The sequence below is a fragment of the Chanos chanos genome, chromosome 4, assembly GCF_902362185.1.
Source record: "Chanos chanos chromosome 4, fChaCha1.1, whole genome shotgun sequence".
In the NCBI taxonomy this organism is placed as follows: domain Eukaryota; kingdom Metazoa; phylum Chordata; class Actinopteri; order Gonorynchiformes; family Chanidae; genus Chanos; species Chanos chanos.
Window position 1 is genome coordinate 47223536 of NC_044498.1, and position 21408 is coordinate 47244943.

General features: G+C 41.0%; 2 protein-coding genes across 3 annotated transcripts; one reads left to right on the top strand and one right to left on the bottom strand.

Annotated features, from left to right (window-relative positions):
• Positions 1–5142: 5142 nt before the first annotated feature.
• On the bottom strand, positions 5143–8765 carry LOC115809815 (zinc finger protein 135). Of its 2 annotated transcripts, none has more exons than XM_030771636.1 (2): positions 8712–8765; positions 5143–7000 (listed from the first exon to the last, which is right to left on the bottom strand). In XM_030771636.1, exon 2 carries the CDS (start codon positions 6896–6898, stop codon positions 5501–5503), a length of 1398 nt encoding a protein of 465 aa, XP_030627496.1. In that variant the 5' UTR covers positions 6899–7000; positions 8712–8765; the 3' UTR covers positions 5143–5500. The 2 variants fall into 2 exon arrangements, with proteins under 2 accessions (XP_030627496.1, XP_030627495.1); XM_030771635.1 differs by lacking the exon at positions 8712–8765 and adding an exon at positions 8532–8611.
• A 290-nt stretch (positions 8766–9055) lies between these two features.
• On the top strand, positions 9056–19038 carry timm23b (translocase of inner mitochondrial membrane 23 homolog b (yeast)). The gene is made up of 7 exons (XM_030771637.1): positions 9056–9597; positions 9758–9816; positions 9913–10006; positions 11348–11432; positions 13994–14052; positions 14182–14292; positions 17664–19038. The coding sequence occupies exons 1-7, from the start codon at positions 9483–9485 to the stop codon at positions 17774–17776; spliced, it is 636 nt and encodes a 211-aa protein (XP_030627497.1). The 5' UTR covers positions 9056–9482; the 3' UTR covers positions 17777–19038.
• The last annotated feature ends 2370 nt before the right edge of the window (positions 19039–21408 follow it).

Below are 21408 nucleotides of genomic sequence, written 5' to 3' on the forward strand. Positions count from 1 at the left end.
AAAAGGGTTTATTTTCCCTAAAACGAAGATGAAAACTAAACCGGGAACTGTGTGTATAGTCTAATCGACTCCACTTCCAACAAACACAGTGTGTCAATGTGCAGTTGTAATCTCTCTCCTTAATAGCTCTTCTTATTAACTTTATCTACCAATGATTTGTTCAGTTATACAATTGACAAAAAAAATCCAAGGATCCTGCTAGCACAAAGTATGTGTTCTGATGAGTGACATAATTATATTATTTCACTAGTAGTTTACTGCATTGGTTTAGCATTCAGAGCAGTAAAGTGAATGGAGGGGGCCATTGGTTCCTATATGCAGAGCTCCCATGAGGTCACAGACTCAATTAGACTTCCAGCTCTTTGTCTCAGAAGAGATCTGGAGAATGAAGGGTTACAAATTTGTTTTTGAGGTGTCCAAATTCCTGCTGGTGCCCCCTCCCCAACCATCTCATCTCCCTCAGACAGATTTCAAAGAGAAGCCTCAAGCCCCCACCCCCCCACACCCCCCCCCCTTCCCACTTTTGCACTGTTTCCATGTTTCCATGGAGACAGAGCCTTTGCTAGACTCATGGGTTTTTTTTTTTCCCTGCTCCTTTTTTTTTGTTGTTTTGTGTTTGGAGGCGTCCAATAATAAAGGCATAAATGAAACAGGAAGGGCACAGTATAGGGTGAGGGAGGGTTTGGGTAAGACTTTGGTCTGTGTGTGTGTGTGTGTGTGTGTGTGTGTGTGTGTTCAGATTGGGGGGGAGCTGGGGGTGTGGGGGCGGAGAGGGGGGCAAGTAGAAAAAACAACAAGAACAGTAAGAAATGCATTGATAATGACATCACTACCATTTCCCACAGCGGGGCCGGTCTCATAGTGGGTGCTTAGGCCCTCATTCATTGGCTTTGGGGTTGGCTTTTCAGAGGGCCTGGGGAGGCCAGCGCTCTCTTCATCTGAAAGGGCTTTTTGTTGTGGAACAGAGGGCCTGTTTCTAAGGTCCGCAGAAAAGCTCAGCTAATTCACTTTGGTGTTGCCAGGAAGCCCGGGCCTGTAAGCTTGGCAACAATGGCAAACTTCATTGCCTCACTTCGATGGCCCAAGAACTCCCAGCTGCAGCACCAGAATTCTAATGGGGGGGGGAACTTGTTTTCTCCCTGCCCCCCCTCCCTCCTTTTTTTTTTTGTCTTCTGTCTTCACACATTCCTTAAACTGGTCATCTCTTCTGACTGCCGGGTAGCCTTGCAAACCCGTGGGGGGGGGTCAGGAGAGGAGGTTTTTTCGAGGGGGGGGGGGGGGGGGGGGGTTGTCAGGAGAGGAGGTTTTTTTTCTGGGAGAAGAGAGCCCCCTGAGGTTCTTGAGAGCAGTGGTTGTGTTAGGGGTTTTGATTTGATATTTGTCAGCTCACAGCGGAAGCCACTGACTGATACGCATGACTGTAACAAGCCGAATCACCAAAACCAACGACATCTCTTCCCCCCCCCCAAGTACTCCAAGTTCTACATCCACAAGTCAGAAAGGATTAAACGTTAGAAATTCAATTTAACCATTAATGTCTCTTCTCCTTTCAGAATCTGAACACATTGAAAAGAAAATCTTCTTTTTTTTTTAAGTTGCAATTTTCAGTGCATACCAAAGAAATAAAGGGTTTTTTTTTTAAATGATTAAGGATAATGAGAGCAAAGGCCAGACCTTTTTGAAACATCAGAATAAAAGCCAGACCTTTCACCGCATTTGTTTCTCTTACCGAGAAGCAAGATGTCAGGTAGGTTGTCTGGTGGGTTCACTGAAGTAACTTTATATCACATCAGATCAATACGCACATTGATATATTGATCTTCTGGGGTAAATTCTACATGATATTATATTTCTTAACAAAATGTTATTTAAGACATTGAATGGTTGGGACAAAAGTCTAAATAAAGCCTTCAGGATATGTCTCAGTCTTCTTTACGCTAAACTGGGTAAGGAAATCATTTCAAAGAGCTCTACTGCCATCTACTGGTCGATGTTTGGACTGCAAGAAGAAACAGGCTTAATGCTGGCAACACCCGGGAATTTACACTTGATTAGGGACCGGGACCATAACCAAAAAGGGACTCAAGTCAGGTCAACGTTTTCTCATTACACAACCAAAAATGCAGCAATGTGAAGAACGCGATGAAGTGATAGACTATTCCCTCATTCAGACAAACCCTATTCTGACATTTAAAGGCCTCAAAATAGAAGTTGTAGTCGTGATGATTGATGTATGAAAAATAACAAGCAACATTATGTTCTTATTGATTGATCACACAAATTTGCCATTGTTCTTCTGTGGCATTATATCTTTAAAAAGAAAAAAAAAAAAAGTCTTGTGGCAGTGAGGCCATGCCAACCAGCTAGTTTCATCTAAGATCCAAAGGCATGCCATCCAGTCAGTGACTACAGGGTATCCACTTGTCCAGCAGTCTCAGCGTCCTGAAAAGCTCTACAAAGCTGTACTCATAAATTTGCAAGTTTTCTCTTCATTCATGGGTGATGTTTTAACCTGATCTCTCTTTCTCATAATATACGGCATAATGCTCTTTGTTGTGGCCTTTACACTGGTTCATTTACTTAGCTCTCACCTGCAGCATGACAGTAGAGTGTCCGTTTATAGCCTCTGTGATGATGGTGATGTTTTATGATGTCATTTAAAAGAAACGATGAATTACAAGTAATTGCTTTTTTTTAAGGCCCCTTAACACGTTAGATATTAACATCCTCTCACCCGGTGCTGCCGCAATATGTCTCTACATTTTTATACTGTATATGAAAGAAAAAAGAAAGAAAAAAAAACGTAGAAAAATCGGAGCTTTTCTACTTTAGGTGCACAGTGAGACTTTTCTTGAATCAATGGTTTATTACAAAATGCAAGACAGAACTCAACTGTGATCTAATGCCAAACACAATACAAAACACATACACCTTTCTATAAGATGTAGGTCCGCTGCATTGAAGGATGAAATAATTACAGCGATTTTGAAAAAAAAAACAAAAAAAAAACAACAAAACAAATAAACAACAACAACAACAAAAACCCAAACGAAAATAAAATGTGAACGATATGAGACGGGATCCAAAATGTCTGTGGAATAACAGAACAAATGAGAGGGAGAGAGAAATCATTTGTCAAAGAACAAAAAGGTGAGAACCACAAACAGAGGAACTTTAACTCTAAAGAGAACCGTGCTTCAAGGAGAACCAAGAAACGCTCAAGTCAAAGAACACTAAACAGAAGACGAAAGGGGGGAAAAAAAATACTATGCGTTTTTTTTTTTCTTACTTTTTTTTTTTTTTCTTTTGCCCAAAAGCAAACATCACTCCAAGTGTTTAAGTGACAAAACGATCACCTGTGCTTGAGTCGTGCAACTAAACATCTCCCCGCGGTTTTCTTATTTTGTTTGTTTGTTTTCAAAAAAAAAAAAACAAAACAAAACAAAAAAAACCTAATGGCATTAGTTAATTGCTAGTCAATCTCAAATTCAAACAGTAAATGATAAGCAGAAGATCAGGTGTTTATTAACATTGAACAGGATTACTGATTACTGCAACTCGACCGCAAAAAAACGGATGGAACAATATCTTTCTTTTTTTTTTTTTTTTTCCTTCTTCTTCTTTTTTAATGTGCATGTGTACAGGCGCAGCTAGAAAGCTTTGGTGATATATAAACATTGATGAGGGCACTTATTAACTGTGAAACGAAGAAGAGAACTCTGTTTGTGCAGGGGGGGGGGGGGGAGACAACAGAAGTTTAAAACAGAGCGAGAGCCTGGTGAGAAGGCATTGGCTGATCTTTTGAAGTAGTTTCACTCCTGTGCAGCACACATTTCGTTACCATTACAATTTGCTCCAAATTCATACGAACGTAGTGCTTCTTTTTTATATATATATATATATATATATATATAAATACAATAGTGCAATAATTGTTAAAATATGAAATCCCTTGCCTTTCCATAAATTATTCAAAATTATTTTTAAAAGAAATGCTCACACAGGTAAACCTCAATTACGCCCACTTCAATCTGTTGTTGTTGTTTTTTTCTTTAAACACATACAGCAGAGGTTGAAAAGAAAGTATATATTGTCTTGAGTATATTCTGACATTATATTGATCATGCACACACACATTAATATATATGAAGCAAGAATTTTTCGGTAAAATATTAGATGTCGTATCTGATGAAAATTTATGGGTATCATATTTGTAGTCCTCTATAATCCCAAATGGATACAATGGATTTCATATTTTGACAAATTGACAAGTAACCTTTCAGTCTTCTACTCTTTAATGATCAGATCAAAGAAGAACATAGAAAAAGAAAAACCCAATCAGTGACTATGCAGGGCAGAAAAGTTGATTCACAAACTGGTCAAACCAACCTGGAAAACAACCGAACCAAGAACAATCAAAAGGCATTGCCTAACATAGCAAAAAAAAATCTACAGGAAAGCTTGGTGGGTCTGAACAAGAGTCGTCCATCTATAAATTTAAATCAACTCAACTTGAACCAACAAATATACAAGTCTTTCACCAATAGTATTATTTTCATAAAATATGCATTACAGTTGGAACAGAGTCAATGGAGGGGGGGGGGTTGTTTATGTGGGGAATGGGAAGACGAAACAGGTGTACTCGTTGGTTTAAATTAACAATAAGTCGTGTCAGGTCAAAAAAAAAAAAAAAAAAGAAAAAGAGAAAGAGAGAGAGAGAGTCTCTTGGTATATTCATTAAATTCACACTTTCTGGAACAAGGGGTGAACGTATCACCGTCCCTGTCCATTATACAAAAAGCTCTGACTGCCCCCCCCTCTAAAATCAGAGCTGAATGCAATCTACATGTTGCTACTTTTGTCTTTTAACATTTTACTTGTCACTATTCATATTCTATCAAGTATGTAATTTTGATTTATTTCACTCTAGTGACAGACAGGTCTAGTGCAAGCACCAAAAAAATAAAAATAAATAAACACCTGCATTACTGACACCCCCTTGTTTTTTTTTTTTCTTTTTTTCCTCGTGAATAACTAGAAAGAAAGATAGTTACCTGACATAAATATAACACTACACAGCTGGCAAAAAAAAAAAAAAAAAAATACAGCTCTGGCATTAAATTATTTTTCCCTAACCATGACCAAAAGGGAATGTTAATCCAAACAAAAAAGAAAAAGAAAAAAAGAAAATATTGCATTATAATGACAAGATGGCCAGTGCATCCTTACACATATAAGGGGAAAAAAACAGTAAATCAAAGAAAAGAAGAAAACGTAAGATCAAAGCCTATTTCAGACACCACGCAGCCAAGGACAGCACATCCACTTCACAATAACAGCAAGTCCCAAACTTACAAAATGAACGAGAGAACGAAATCATAAACAAAATACAGGTTTCTCATTAGCTGTACCAGGACAGTTCCAAGAAAATTTCTCTGCTTCTCTATCCATCTATCCGCCTCTCTCTCTCTCTCTCTCTCCCTCCTTCTCTTTCGCTCTCTCACTCGGAATCGGACTCCAGGGGGGCGGTTTCGTCGACCACGCGGTTCCGCTGACGTTGTTTGGGAACCTGCTTGATGCCCGAGTGGACTTTCTTGTGACGGGAGAAGCTGGACGAGTGAACGAAAGTTTTCCCGCAATGCTGGCACTCGTACAGCTTACCCGAGGCGTGGGTCTGCTGGTGCTGCTTGAGGTTGGACAAGCGGACGAAGGTCTTCTTGCAGACGCTGCAGGGGTACTGCTTTTCTCCGGCGTGAGTTTGCTCGTGCCTGGCCAGGCTGGATGTATGGCTGAAGCGCTTGTCGCAGAGGAGGCAGGCGTACGACCTCTCGTCGGCCTGCTGGGGGCTCGTCCGCTTGCCCCCCTTGGAACGCTTGTTCTTCTTGCACAGCGTGTAATAGTTGGGCTTGTCGCGGGAGCAGAGCTTCAGGCGGATCTTCAGGTCCGAGGACTTGGCCAACGCGTCCTTGCCTTGCGTGTAGGAGTTGAGGAGCTGCCGCACGTGGGAGACCTGGTGCTTGGAGAGACTGGTGGAGTTCCTGAAGACCTTGTCGCACTGCGTGCACTGGTACTGCTTCTCCCACGCCCGGTCGGCCGCGGGCAGCTTCTTCTTCCTCCCGCCCTGGTTGGACTGACGCCTGCGCTGGGTTGCTTCGGGCGCGGGGGCGGGCGCCGGGTACAGGCCCTTTGCTTTTTTATGGATTAACCTGTGTCGAGACAGGCTGGAGCTATGGTTGAAATGCTTGCCACAGGTGTTGCAAGTGTGCAGTCTCTTGAGCTGGTGGCATTTCTTATGGATGGCTAGGAGCCTTTTGCCATTGCACCTGACCCCACACTGATTACACTGAAGGGACTTTTTGTTCTCTCCTAGCTTATCCTCCTTAGGAGGGGAAGAGAGTGTTGACCTGTCTCCTGAGTGCATGTGAAGGTGGCGAGCTAAGCTAGAAGAATGGCTGTAGCTCTTACCGCAGAGGTGACAGCTGTAGGGCTGCTGTTTGGAGTGAGAGCCGCCTTTATCCCAATCTTCGTCGGAACCATCATCATCTTCGCCCCCGAGGTGGCTGCTGCCCGGCTCGTTGTTATCGTCTACGTCGGAATCACTCCTCACCTCTTCGTCCTGCGCGATGCCCAAACTGGGATCCACATCCTCGCATTCCTCATACACGGCTTCGTAGGGAGCATAGAAAGTCTCGTCCTGATCCGTTTTGACCAACTGACCGGCGGTGAAGCAAGCGTCCTCGTCTGAATCCTTTTTCACGCAGGAGATGGTAAATTTGGAGCCAACTTCAGCCCATTTGACCACGTACTCTATGGGTTGAGTATCAAGTTCCACTGTAATAAAGTCTGCTCCAAGAGCATCTGGTTCAGAGGAAGTTAACTCAGTCTCTGGGACCTCCATTAGGGCGGGTGTTCACTGCCCCTCTGTCTTTTTTTTTTTTTCCCCCTAAAGTCAGCTGGAGTCTTCTAGTTGGTAAAGAGTCGATGCACAACTCCGCTACTCCTGGCAAACGAGAACATATGTCAGTACAGTGTCTTGTTACTACACAAAAACTATTAAATCCATCGTACTCAATCGTTACGGTAAACAATGTTCACTGCAGATCAAGACCTTAAACCTTGAAGTCACACGAAAGTATCAGGCTACTCGCGAGATCTACCAGTGAAAATTACAATGCAGTACAGATACGTATGCCATGGAGGAAAACGACACAACGAAAAAAAGAGAAGTACAGCTACACGATGGCATTTGTTTTCACTTGCGAGTATCCATTGATTAGTCATACATGAGGTAATGGGGGATATGTCCCAAATAATCTTACGCTCTATTGAACGGGACGATTTTCAAATCCTCGACAATCGCTTTTTGTTAAATTTCCACAAAAAGATTCAAATTGCAAAATGAAAGTGGTTCACTCGGGCAGAGAGCGAAAATGCAATTTCCTTATCGGCGGGATACTGCGACGTAACTTACAAGACTGAAGCGCCTGTATTTCTTCACCCAAAACATATTTCAGGTTAAATCTGCGAAAACATAGTCACCGAATCGATTCTGATACCAAACCCATGCTTCTACAAACGTATATTTTTAACCAAATATCCGAACAAAGCACTGAAACGATAAACAGGAAATACAACACTGAGAACACCGAACTGAGAATGGTGCATTCTGGGAAAGGATTAAATGGGTTGTAACCGAGGCCGCCCGACGGCAACTAAAATTTACCCAGATAAAATGGTTTTCGACTCCCAGAACAAATATCCATGGAATGATGGATTACTGAGGTGAAACTGAAAGCTCCATTCGATATATTTACTCGTTTTGGTGAATCACACTGACCTTGTCACACCACAGAAGAGACACTCGTCATAAGCTGCCTAGTCAAACATTATTCAGGCCTGAATTCAATCGGCCCGCCATAAAATTGCGCTCAACATCACTGACAGACTAGACAATACACGCGTGAACCTCTGCATTGAGGTCTTGCATGACACTTACAATGATTCTGGTTAACCGCCAACAGGACAGATGAACGACAACATTTCATTTTCAGTTAATTATAGCTTTCGCTGGTTGATAGTAACGTCTCTGAAACCTTTCATCAAAATGGTTCTGTCAAACAAGGTATGATTCTGAGAGGAAAAACCATGATGAGCTCTCTGAGACACTCTTGGCGAATAACCATTCTACTTCATTTTGGCGTAGTTTCCTTGTTAACGAAACAACAACTAGTAGAGAAATATGTGGATGAAAAATGAGTCCACGTCGAAGGTGACAGAACACCAAGAAATCAAGGTTTTTACGCTCTAATACATATGCTGACTTGGACCCGCGGTTACCATATGGCCTCTGCTGTACATAAATGCAGATATGTCACACATTATTGAAAAACCAAGCGCCCACTGATACACGTAAATGCAGTGGCATCTTGCATTCCCCCTCGGAAAATGTTCATAATTTTGGCCGACAATCGTGCACTTTCGTGACCCAAACAGCAGTTTGAAATATCAAATATATTATACAAAGCAATTACCAAGCTTTTAGCCTGTATCTTGTTGCCTTGGCCCTCGGAGAAATCTGTGTCGGTTCGGTTCTGCCGCACCTCTGCCAGATCATAACCAATGTCCTCACGAATATCAATTTTTTTCGTTACCTGCGCTAAGGCACTGACTCTAAATGAAGTGGATTGGCTGAGTATTGTCGATATTAGTACCTTACAAGCATTTAACAGTTGAAGATTCTATACCGCCTGTACGCATCCTCCCAAGCTTTCCCGTATATGGGCAGTGCGCCAAGTGTTTAGACAGCATGCGCACGCTGTCGCAGGAACTGTCGTGAATCCGGATTAATCATCCTTTATAGTAGTTTAAACCTCACAAAATAATATCCCACGTACAGTTGGTCAGGATAAACGGCAAATACTAACCTTTAACTCCACCTAGTTACTGTTTGGGCCACGTGGAGTTATCTTTCTGTTTTCTGGGACGAAAGAAATAACAGTTCGTAGTTGACGGTTCGCTTTACGGCAAACAGGACACAACGGCAGTTTTGACAGCAACCGAAATCACACGTTCTAAAGATGAATATCAAATAGCCATATTGATCACAAGCTGTCCAAATTTGCAGTAGCAGTGAAGCTGGTTGAGATTGGGAATTGGAAGATACGTGTGTTTTGTGTAATTAGGTTAACTTTTCATTGTCTGCATTAATGTATGATAATATCTGAGGGAACGGGAAAATACCTCTACCACTGAGTATATGCTAGTGACCGTACCGACCTGGTTAGCTGCCTGCCAATTTTTGAGCTCACCGGAACAGATTAGCAGTCTTTAGGCTAACTATAGTTTTTTCCTTGCTGTACTCGCCTTAGAGAGTAACATAATTATATAACAGGAATCACTCGAAAGGGCTGGATTCAATTATTACGCAAAGTAAATTAGAGGAGCAGAGGGGTAACGTTAGGTAGTTTACTGTAAAGTGCACCATGGACAATGACCGAACTGGATCGTCGTCCAGCGGCTCCAAGAGCGGAGGTTTCGGCAGTCTGTTCAGGCCAGCGGCGCCTGAATATTCAAATACAGAGCTCGCTGGTGTTCCATGTAAGTTAGTTGATGTACAGTGACTGGACGATTCAAGCAAACCAGTTCAAGCATCAAGTAGCAGATTTATTGCCCGTAATATGCACATTGAAATGCAGCCTCTTTTTCAAGTTCTATGAAATGGTTGATATGGTATACGAATATACTTATCTTTTGACAGTGACAGGAATGAGCCCATTGTCACCTTATCTCAACGTAGATCCCAGATATCTGACTCAGGTAGGTGTACTTACTGATTGCAGTAAGTGTAAGTTTGAGACAGTAAGTGATTGGTTGCCTTATGTCTTATTTGATAATGTTCTGTGTGGCATGCAGGATTCGGATGAATTCATTTTGCCCACTGGTGCAAACAAAACCAGAGGTCGCTTTGAACTGGCTTTCTTCACCATTGGGGGCTGCTGTATCACAGGTAAGCTCTAATTTTTTTTATTTGTTTGTTTGTTTTGTTTTTTGAGAGGAGAGGCACTTCGTTAATCTCACTTGTAACTCACTGACTCACTCCCTCGCTCAACACACATAGCATTCACTAATACTCTCCACTCATTCACAAGGATATCTCTGGATCACCTGCCCCTGTCAGCTTCATTCAAAGATTTCTTGAATTAGGTTCTGCAGACCATTCACCTCTATTTTCATACTGATAGCTTGAATACAACATGCATAAATATTAAGGTCAAAATGGTTAGCCCTCACCACTCTACCTCAGCACAAGAATCTGCAATTTCACCAGGTCTTCAAAACAAAATTCTGTCTCAAAGAAATCCAAAGTCATCCTGATCAGAATGAAATGTGTCCTGTATTCTCAATCATAGCAAATCAGATACTCCCCCAATATTGCTATTCTAAGACTTTAAGACTTTGTTTTGTTTTTTTTTCCTTTAACATTGTAATCCTCATCGCCAAAATGGTTTCATTCCAGGTAGGAGACCACGCTAAGTCAGCTTGCAAAGTAGCATCAAAAAGGGGCAAAGAAGACATACTGTATCACCTGTAATGTGGCCAAACAAAGCCATCATTTGACAGAAGTCGTTTTTTAACTGTTGTTGATGTTCTACCTTCCTTTTCTTGGTTGCCGCTAGTTACTCAGAAGTATAGTTATAATAGTTCGACCATGACATGACTTCTTAGATGTTGCCCTGTCTTTCTCTTCACTTTCTTGTTTATCAATCACAAGAGAAGGCAAAACATAAGCTTCTACTTTCAGGATCCGCCTGAAATAAGTAATTAAATGTGAAAACTAGCCAACAAACACTTTCATTCCAACTGTGCTCTTCAAAACTAGGACAATGAACACATGTTATGAGGAAGGAGAGGCTTCACTGAACTCCTATAGAATTATTCAACTCCTCACCTCCCTCCAATATTAAAACCAATCATTTGCTAGGTTGTGGAGATGAACACTGGCAGAGGGTCAGGGATGCTATGCAAGAGTGGTGCCTCAACCCTATAGTACAGTGTGTTCATGTTTCCTTTTTTTCCCCCCACTGCACCTCTCCCAACCCCCTCTTCTCCCCTTACCTCTTACTGACTCATTCACTCACTCATTCACTTACTCACTCACTCACTTTCTCACTCGGTCATGAATTTACCTGTTTTCTACCACTTATCTGTTTGGCTTGCCAATCCAGTCATTCCAGATGTAAATGTATGCTTCATGCAATTTTCAATTTGGTATTTGGCAGATGCTGTTAGCCAAAGCAACTTACAGTCAGTGCATGCTTATCTGCTATTTTATTCTGATACTCAACAGGTGCTCTTTTTGGAGCGGTCAATGGTCTTAGGATGGGTTTGGCAGAAACCAGAGGTTTAGCCTGGTCCAAACCTCGCAATGTGCAGTGAGTACTGATTTTCTCTTTAGTCTACACACAGTAATGCTCAGTATTGATATCAGTGATAGAACAATGTGCATCGTGTGCCTTAACTACCCTTGGCCAAATCTGAATGATAATGTTCAGAACTGCACTGATTTATAGTTCCGTACTCCAAAAGGCTGAATGTTCTGTCTCCACATTAAAGTAAACACATTGCCTCTGAGTGTAAAAAAAAAAAAAGGCAGTAGTGGCTCACTGTTGAAGAGATACTTGCCAATTATTCACATTTTTACTGCCTATTCAAACCCCAGTGTTTACCAATCATAAATCCATTGTGAGTGTTTTATAATGGTATTAAAATTATTTTTTTGGTGTCATTACGCATAATATGATCAGCTAGTCCTAAGTACATACATGTTGCTTAATGAAAATGAACACCCATCTGTAGTTAAATTTAAACAAAAGCACCAATACACTGGACCTTTAATTTGGTTTGATCTTAGATTTCTATCAAAAAATCATTCTGTCTGAATAATGAAACGTTGAAACTTAAATCTATTGTTTAGTTGTTGTTTTTTTTTTTTCTTCAGTAGTAGTAGGTACTCTTCAGTCTCTTCATTAATCCACTACTATGTCTATATATTTGTGTATATATAAGAGAGATCCATAAGATTTTATTGTGTTGAAATGTCTGGGTGCAGGGAGTAGAATAGCCATGGTGTGGCAGTCTTTACCACGGTTTTTCAAATCAGCTGCTGTGTTTCCATCTGACGTCCTCACCTCTTGTCAAAGACTGTGTCAAATGCCGCTGGTGTTCCACGTTCCATGACGTAGAGAACAGTGCCCCCCTCTGTGAATAGGTTAACAAACACACATTGTATGTAAGACAATACAATACTAGTTTCATGTCCTGGGGCTCCATGGCAATGAAGCTTAGTTTAACAATGCGTTGAGATACAAAGAGAGCTGAAACAGTAGGAGAAGACAGTCCACAAAGCAGGTTTGAAAGAAAAAAAAAAACAAGCAGGGAATGAGATTTATAGAAACAGCCTAGAAAACAACCATGTTCTTTGACAGACATTTGAAAATGAATTATCATGAATCAAAATCATAAAGTTTTATCTAAAAGACAGCCCCACCCCCAAAAAAAACCCCAACGAAATACCACAACACGGCATAGATATCCAAATATTGTATATGTGCATGTGCTCTTGTGCTGATTATGGATTTAATCAAAATCTCACATTGATATGAGCGGATGCTAGAATTGGGTTATGAATGATGAATAATGAGTTATTCCATGCTGATGAATAACGAGGTATTATCTGGAAAATGGTCTCTGTCCTTTTCCATCTTATTTGAGTCACTGACTCAGTGTTAGTGTTGGTGACACTGGTGCTGTGGATGTGCAATTGTATGTGGGGTAATTTGTGGTTTAACCGTAGCCTGTTTGAGATTTCAACAAATTGCTTGTGAAAGTTTTCCCATGCAACACATTGTCTTCTATAGAGTGCACAGGCGTGCCATGGTAGGCCACTGTGTGCATTTTGTGACACTGATGTAACCTTCGTCCATCTGAATTTGAACCTGCCATAACTTTTAATTCAGCCAGAAGTGGGGGCATGAGTAAGACTAGATGTTTGAGGTGGATTTTTTTTTTTTGCAATATTTTGTCCAAGAATCATTGAAACAAATTTTACTCCATTTATAACGAGCATTTTATGTTTAAGTTACAGAAGTCACAGAAACTGTCAAGCAGAAACTGCGCAAGCTTTGCAAATAGTACCGTTATTCGACCGTAAACAAGGTCACTTCACAACGTTTATTGTGTTACCAGTGTTTTTATATGAAACCGAAGTGAGGGGTAAGTGCAATGTTTATAATGTTTCAGCTGTCTTGGCTGAGCTGGTATTCAAACACAGCTGTGTATACAGACCTGTGCACCCTGAGGCAGCAGGTAGCCAAGGACACAGAGCATCTTCATAGACGCGCGGTCACAGAGCTACGTGACGGTCGTGTGCGTGAGCCTGATTGGCCAAAGTCCTCCCGTATACCCCGCAGCTACGTCACATGCTCCTGAACTTCTGTTTGGACTGTTACCAAGAACTATAGGAAACGTCCTCTCGTAGGGTGGTCGTGTGTTTCATGTCACACCGGGCCACGAGGTCTAAATAAGACCTGCTTTTGATCACATGACGTTTTGAGCTCACTGGAATAAACAACGGGGTGAATGAGTGCTTCGGTCATCTCGGGTCTGTGTTCGCATCTGTGTGGCATTATGGGAGTTTGTTTGTTAAAAATAAACAAAAAGACATACAGTGGAATGTACATCGCATGAGATCAAAAGGTCCCACGGAAAGTGACCAAACACGTTTAGACTGAATGTAGGTCACAGTAGATTTGGCGTTCTGTCATCGGGTTTTCATAAATATTTTTAATGATTATTTTTTTTCCAGCACTGAAGGTTTTGTTCTAACTGAATGAAGAATACAATTAAGAATACAATTCATTGAAGAATTCATTATTTATTAAAAAAAAAAAAAAGATTAAAACGAGAATTTCCACTCTGTTTCTCTCTGTTTCAGAATCCTTAACATGGTGACCCGTCAGGGAGCTACATGGGCAAATACTCTTGGCTCTCTGGGTAAGTGACCCAGTTCTCACCCTGCACTCCTCACCGTTCTGTCACCTGCATTTACCCAATGACAGAGACACGTTTAATTGATATTGACGGGATATTCTGTAAATGAGTGGTGGCATGTGTGTTTTATAGCCCTGCTGTACAGTGCCTTTGGTGTGATCATTGAAAAGACCAGAGGAGCAGAGGATGACCTAAACACAGTGGCAGCTGGGACCATGACTGGTATCCTCTACAAATCCCCAGGTAAGACTTTTTTTCCTGAAAAGCCCTTCATTGAGAGTAAATAAGTCTGTTCTGCTGTGTTAATGTTCAACCACATACGCTTGAATACTGAGAAAACAATCAAGAGTTATTCCCCAACTGTTTTTCGAAACTAATTAGTCTGTGCTCAGTCAGATAACATGTTCTGTCTGACTGCATTACTCTCTCATCGCATGCATGTTAGTCCTGTAGTGTTGTATACACTATAGAGCATACACTCCTGACATGACACAAGACCGAGTATAAGATCAGAAGATCTAATCATAGTTTAAATGAGTCACTTATATCCAAATATTGTAAGATATGCTCTGAAATTGAGAAGAAAATCATTAACAAAGCTCCCATTCAAATCATTTTGAGATCATCAGAGCATAAATAGGACAAGCACATATTTAGGGACTAATATGTCTTATGTGAGTGCCAGTCACGAAAAATCAGGGTGTTAACACACTTCCACACTAACTAAACAAACAATAGCTCCAACATTCTCTAGTTGAAAGTGGGACAGAGAATGTTCAAAGAAAAAAAAAAAAAAGATTTATTCACCGTTGCTAGAGTACTGATAAATGCATCTTTTTTATGTCAGTGAAAAGAAAGTTCAGAGTAATTTGAATACATATCCGTAGTGTATCAAAGCAAGTTTTGTGTGTAGCTTTTAAAAATGAATGACATTCTGCATGTATTTAAAATTCACGTTGCTCTTTTTGACTGTGGAGTCTTGTGGGAGTGTGGAATGTCAGAAAGACAAAACAGAAAAAAAGTGGAGATTTACTTAATCTAACAAACTGTCTAAATACACTGCTCAAAGCCAGGATGAACTCTAAAATAACTGTGGGTTATTGGTACAAAAACGGCAAAAGATGGGTTGAGAGAGGGCAGTGAGAGTGTTGAGAGGAGGAGAAAGAGAAGAATGGAGAGAGAGAGAGAGAGGCAGCAGAAGGAGAGAGGGATTTGAGAAGAGGAAGCAGACCAGACATGAGATGGAGATGGAGACACTGGGGCTATGTACATGGATCTTTTAGCATGTTGGATCGATGTTAGATGAAATAATATGCCATAATAGGCCGGATGACCGTAGCCGTTTGAGAGGATGAATATAGTCACGGATGAATTGCTGAGTCTGGACTATTCTACTTTGTGTGTAATTTGCGTGCTCATGGATTTCAGTCAGTTTTTGTCAAAGGACTTCTAAACTTGTGTGTGTGTGTGTGTGTGTGTGTGTGTGTGTGCTGAGCTGAGTCGTGCTGTTATGTCTGATTCGTCATTATTGAATGCAGCATGCTCAAAGAGTCTTGATCACGTATTGATGTATTATGAAGAGAATGACGCGCAGCCCTGAATATTTCTCTTAAGAACTTCTCACTGAAAATATAACCGCTAATAGTCAAGCCAAACCTAACCTGTAGGCGTTTCCGTGACAGGAACTTTTGAATTCCTTTGAAGGAAAGAGAGATAAGGAAATGCTTTAGTCCCTTGATACTGCAGGCAAACGCTTACTGACAAACAGGTTCTAAAAGCTGTGTTATTTTAGGAGAGAAGGCCTTTGTTAGCAGTTTGCTAGCTGTTCTTCTGAAGTTCACATCTGACATTTGTAAAGCTGACACGGGAGAACTCCCAGCGTGCCGAACATCGGGCTTCTCAGAAGGGAATTTAGTAGAAAGCCAGCACATGGACTCGCGTTGCACGGCACAGGAAACGGGAAGGGGATGCCTGACAGTCGGCAGTCAAGAAGGAGGGCCAGGATGTCAACGGAGCTCTAATTTAGATAAGATTGTTTTTCATGCATGCAGACACTTGCACTAACATAGACCCTGCCCCAGTCAGTCAAGCACAGCTATTTTCTACCGCGAACCTGTTGACTCTCCTTCACCGTTTCACTGACGCCCCCACCCCCCTTCCCCGAGTCACGTTTTCAAGTTCACGTGTAACGCTTTTCGGCCGTTTTATGAGCGTTTTGCGTATGTGGTGACTGATGGTAATTAAACACAGAATGGTTAAAGGCGGATAAAGCTCTGTTGTCAGTCAGGACAGCTTTTTACTGACCTCTGGACAAAGTCTGTTGCATTGTGTGCCGTCTGTTTGGAACTCCTCTGTGTTTTTTATGTCACACGCACAGCTGAGTCAACAGTTCCTGAAAACACGAGCTCGGCGTATATATCCAGGACCGAGAGCAAAACCGAAGCACACAGAGGTTTTTATCAGTGCATTGATCCTGGCATATAAAAGAAACATAACAGGATTTGGAAAAATGAATAATATGAAATACATTGAGGAGGGGAGGGGCATAATACAGTCAATTGGAACAGGTCTTGATTGTGAACTGCACCAGACCTCAGTTATGAGGACCACTGAGAGATTCAAAAAGATCTAAAATTAGAGCCTCAAAAAAACGAAAGATGAGAGCAGTAGAGTGACAGAAAGGAAACCAAAACAGTTCAGTGAAAGACCTGTAGGGATGAACACACTATGAAAAAAACAAAACAAAAAAAACCATGAAACTGCTTTCGCGCTTTAGTTCTGTTTTTGCGTGAAATGAAATTGTTTTCTGTTGTATGTTTTCGTAGTAAAGAAGTTTTCGCCCGTTTTTGTTTTCCAAGCAATCTTTTGGTTATACCGATGCTGACCTAATTCATTCTTCAGCGCTGGGAATGTTTTGGCTTCGCTCTGTGTTCACCGGGGCTCTTCTGCATTGCCTTGTGTACTCCCCTCGTTTGAACCCCAGTGGGTGTTGGTCGATTTTCAAGGCAGGAATGTCGAGGAGTCTCGATCATAGCTGTTACGTCAGGCTGAGCTCATCGGTCGGTTATCAGGACTACACCGTCAGTGGGTGTGGATCCGAGGCCGGGCTACACTAGAAGTCTATCAGCCTTATCCTCCTGAGCGCGGCTGGGGCGGTCAGGCCTCTGGGTCTCTCCTTCAGTCTGTCAGTGTAGAAGGCCTTTGACGTCCAACTGTTTAGTCTCATGAAAGCCTTTAAGCCTATGAGAGCTGGAACAATGGATGCCAATTCATGCCAGTTCAACCAGTATCATCTCCTCCCAGGGTTGTTGCCAGCTTGTAAAGTGGTGAGATTTTCTTGAAAACAAATCTTACGAACCACTGAACACAAGTGATATTTGAGGTGGATAGAGAGACAAAACCAAAGCACTCTTGGAATTGTCAACCAATTCATTACCCATAGAATGTGTTGGGTTTTTTTTGTCGTGGTATCCTAATTCAGAGTTTGAAACCAGGTGAGGTTAAGTCCAGTGTGAATGGTGTTAGAGACTGTGGGCATTAGTTCAGTGTGGGTTGGATCGGGCTAGCTTAAGCCCAGTCATTCTCTAAAGCTCTGTGTGTAATGTTTGTCTCAGGGGGCCTCCGCGGGGCAGCTCGAGGGGGCCTGACCGGGCTCGCTCTATCAGGACTCTACGCTCTCTACAACAACTGGGACCACCTGAAGGGCAGCTCTCCCACCCGTTACTAAGCACTGGTCCCCCCACCCCCCCCCTCCCCGACTACGCTCAAGACGTCATTCAAATACTAACCCACACATATCCACATTCCAACAGTGTAGATTTATAAGAGAGAGAGAGAGGGGAAACTCGCTGGTGTTGCACTAAATGATTTTGACATTGCAAATGTTCTATGGCAGCGAAAATATTTTCATAAATTTAGCGTTTGCATGTTCCCTCAAGTCAAAATAACAAGCTTATTGTTCAGTTCAGTCTTATCGCCAGCGTTTCACATGGTAAAACCAGTTTTTATTGTTCAGTTCAGTCTTATCGCCACCGTTTCACATGGTAAAAACGGTTTTTACTTCATTTTTTAATGGCATGAATAGATTTGAGAGAGTGTTATGCTGAGTGTGTTAAGTTAAACTCACTCTAATTACGTGTGAGGTAATTGAAATGGTATCCTACTATGTAAGTTGAAAACATTATATTGGAAAAACTCTGAATCAGAGATGATCGTTAAGAATTATATATGCTTATCATTTTTTGCACTAAAATTTGCACTGTTCTTTATCAGCAATATCTTATTCTACAGACGTTATGATGTGCATCATAATACCATGTCTTAGTGAAAATTTAAACTTCATTGATTACACAGTTTCTCAAAGTTGGATGTGCATTATAAATACACTAAAAGTAATTTGAGAATGTGAGAGCCTCTTTCTGTGAATTGCCTTGTGCTGAGACCATAGTTTCTTACTACTTTATTCCACCTTAACCCAAGTAATGGGTTTTTTTCTTATGACCTCAAAAAACAAGCAGATGAAAAGGCAATAAGAAGGAAACAGCCATGAGGTTGTAAAGTAATTGAACAGGTCCATGCAAACAATCATTCAGGAAACTGTAAAATATTATCGCTCAAATTACCTTGTTCGGTTTATTTCTGACCTACATTTCAGCCTGTTTTTGTTTATTTTTTGAAGCTTTGAATCCCATGAATTTTACCTCTGCAGCAGTCTTTTCTTTCTCTAAGCACGTAACAGGTACAGCCTCAGAGGAGTGACGTCCCTTCACCGTCGGTTCGCGTCATTGCGAAATCAAAGTCTCAGCTGTATGGAAATAATTTTGCCAGATTCATTTATTGTGAGACTTCACCCATGCGTAACCTGCCTGGTAGCTTGGCCATTTCTGTGACTTGTGATCATCACCTTTTATTTTGGTGGCACTGGTTTTGCTACACCAGGCTACAATGCATAACGCATAACCCAATAAAAGCCTCAATCTCATCCCAGCAGAGAAATGTGTTTGACTTCTTCCTGACCTACATGTTGATCCTGTAAAATGAATAGGAAACATTCACCTTTATATATATATATATGAAAAATAGAAATATGGGGCCCAAACACTGATGTATGATGTCATAGGGTATGTAGGATAACAAAAAGCATTTAAAATGAAAAGCATATTTTGAGCCATCATGTGAAGTTTCATCCCTAGTATGAGAACTGATAAAAATGGAAAGAAAGTTTTGAACTTGTTCAATTAATTTGCTTGGTGCCATTAACTTAAAATGTGGAGAAAAAGATCACACAACACAGAACCCTTTTAAGAGTGTTTGGGACTGTGACCCATGGGAATGCCATCTTTGGAATTTAAGCTGTTAAAAACACAGAGGTGAGACAAGTCCATACAACACATGCCGTTCCTGACTCAGTGACCAAACATTCAGTGGGAGTGTCTCTCTTATGTCTATCAATATCAGACACCAAAACTGATGAGTGCATGTTTATCTAGTCTGCAATGACTCTGTACGGAACTGAAACAAGTCGTAAAAACAATGAACTCTTAGCTCAGCACCGCTAAGGGAAATGGTGAAAGTGATGTTTCCTCTTTGCGACACATTTTAGCACCAGCGTGTTTCATCACAAAGGAGAAGTAAGAGTCTCAGACATTTATATGCACAAAAAAAAGTCTGAACACTTGTTTTTGTCGACTTTTGTTTTTGTTTATTATAGTTTGATTTTACAGGTGTCACAGCAGAGGACATGAAAAGCATGAAAAAAAAAAATATATATATATATATATATATAATTTGCTTAGTCTAAGATTGACGTAGGATGCTAACATGTAACGTGTTGTACTCAAACAGAAAGGGCCTGAGAGTGATAAGTGGATGCAACACAGATCAAGAGTCCACATCTCACACAAGCCTTCCTTACTTTACTCACATTAGGTTAAAGTTTGCGGTGCCTGCAAATAGTCACCACGTATGTAGTTCTCTGTATTTTAACAAGTGAAAGGTTGATACGTGTCCATAAACAGTATTGTCATATAATAAAAGAGAACGAGCTTTAAGAGATTAGGCCATAAGGCCTTTTTTGGCCTCGTCTAAAGTCAGAAAGGTCGAGTTTGCCTAAATCGTTTATCTAGAAATAGGATTATTCACGATGTGCTTAAGCCCTCGCTGTGTGAGTACAAAATAATTATGCTTTCATCTCTAATATTTCTAAGATACATTGCACAGAGGTATGAAGCAGACAGAGAGTGGTTATTTATTAAGTTACATTTTTAAATTTCATAAGTACTATTTGTAAATATGGGATGAATACCATTGGATTCAGCTTATAATGACGGCTGATGTTACATGAGATAAAACCAGCTACGATTCGACGGCGAGGGATGACAGCTGTGGCAAAGCGGCCGAAGTCAGACCAGCAGCGGCAGAGCAAATTTAGTATGGGAACCAGTTTCTCCATTTAAAAAAAAAAACAAATGGAGCTTGATTCACAACCTAGGCATCGCCTTTTACACTCAATGCAACGAGGCACAGGGATTACCACGAGGTTACAACAGTGCATAAAGTCGAGTTACTTTGCTACCTAATAAAGCTCCTCTTGCATTGGTGAATTCAGCCTAATCTGAAGCACCGACTCATTTTTGGACTGCTTTCTTTTCAAGTACGTGTGATATTTGCATGTAAGGTTATGTCCATTTTGGGAACATTTGAGTGTTCTGGGAGAGCTGTATGGTGTCAGCTAAAAATGATATTCCAATTTAAAATATGGTGATTAAACTTTAATCAAATTGATCAGAAGGGTGTATATATATTATCATCTCCTGTTTCAAGAATCAGAGAAACTGAAACAAGCATTTGAACTGGAAGATGGAATGTGCTCTCTGCTATAAAACCTGTCGTTTCTTGGTTTGTTAACGGACGACTCATCACCTTCAATAAAAACAAGCTTCTTAAAATTACATGATTAAAATAAATACTTTACTTCTACCCTTATCCCCTCCAAAACAGGAAGATCCTTTCATTTTACGACACAAATTCCGATCTGGTCCCTTTTCTAGTGATTTTTTTTTTTTTTAAATCACGTTTAAGGATCATTTTAACCCGGAAGCTTGTTTCAGCTGCTCCTTGTTTAATAAAGGAATTCTGCAGCCAAGTCATAGAATTCCCGTTGCATCAAATGCTTGCTTCAGTTTACACGCTTTCACGTAGCAATTCTCCCAAAAGCCCAATTCCTTTCCAATGGACCCCTGGCTTATATAGCAAACAGCTGTGTGGCAGTTAAGGAAAGAGAGTGGGACAGGACACATGGACGATGCTGCCCTGATCCCAATAGAGTATCGAAGAAAAAGGCGATTGGAGATATTGTGT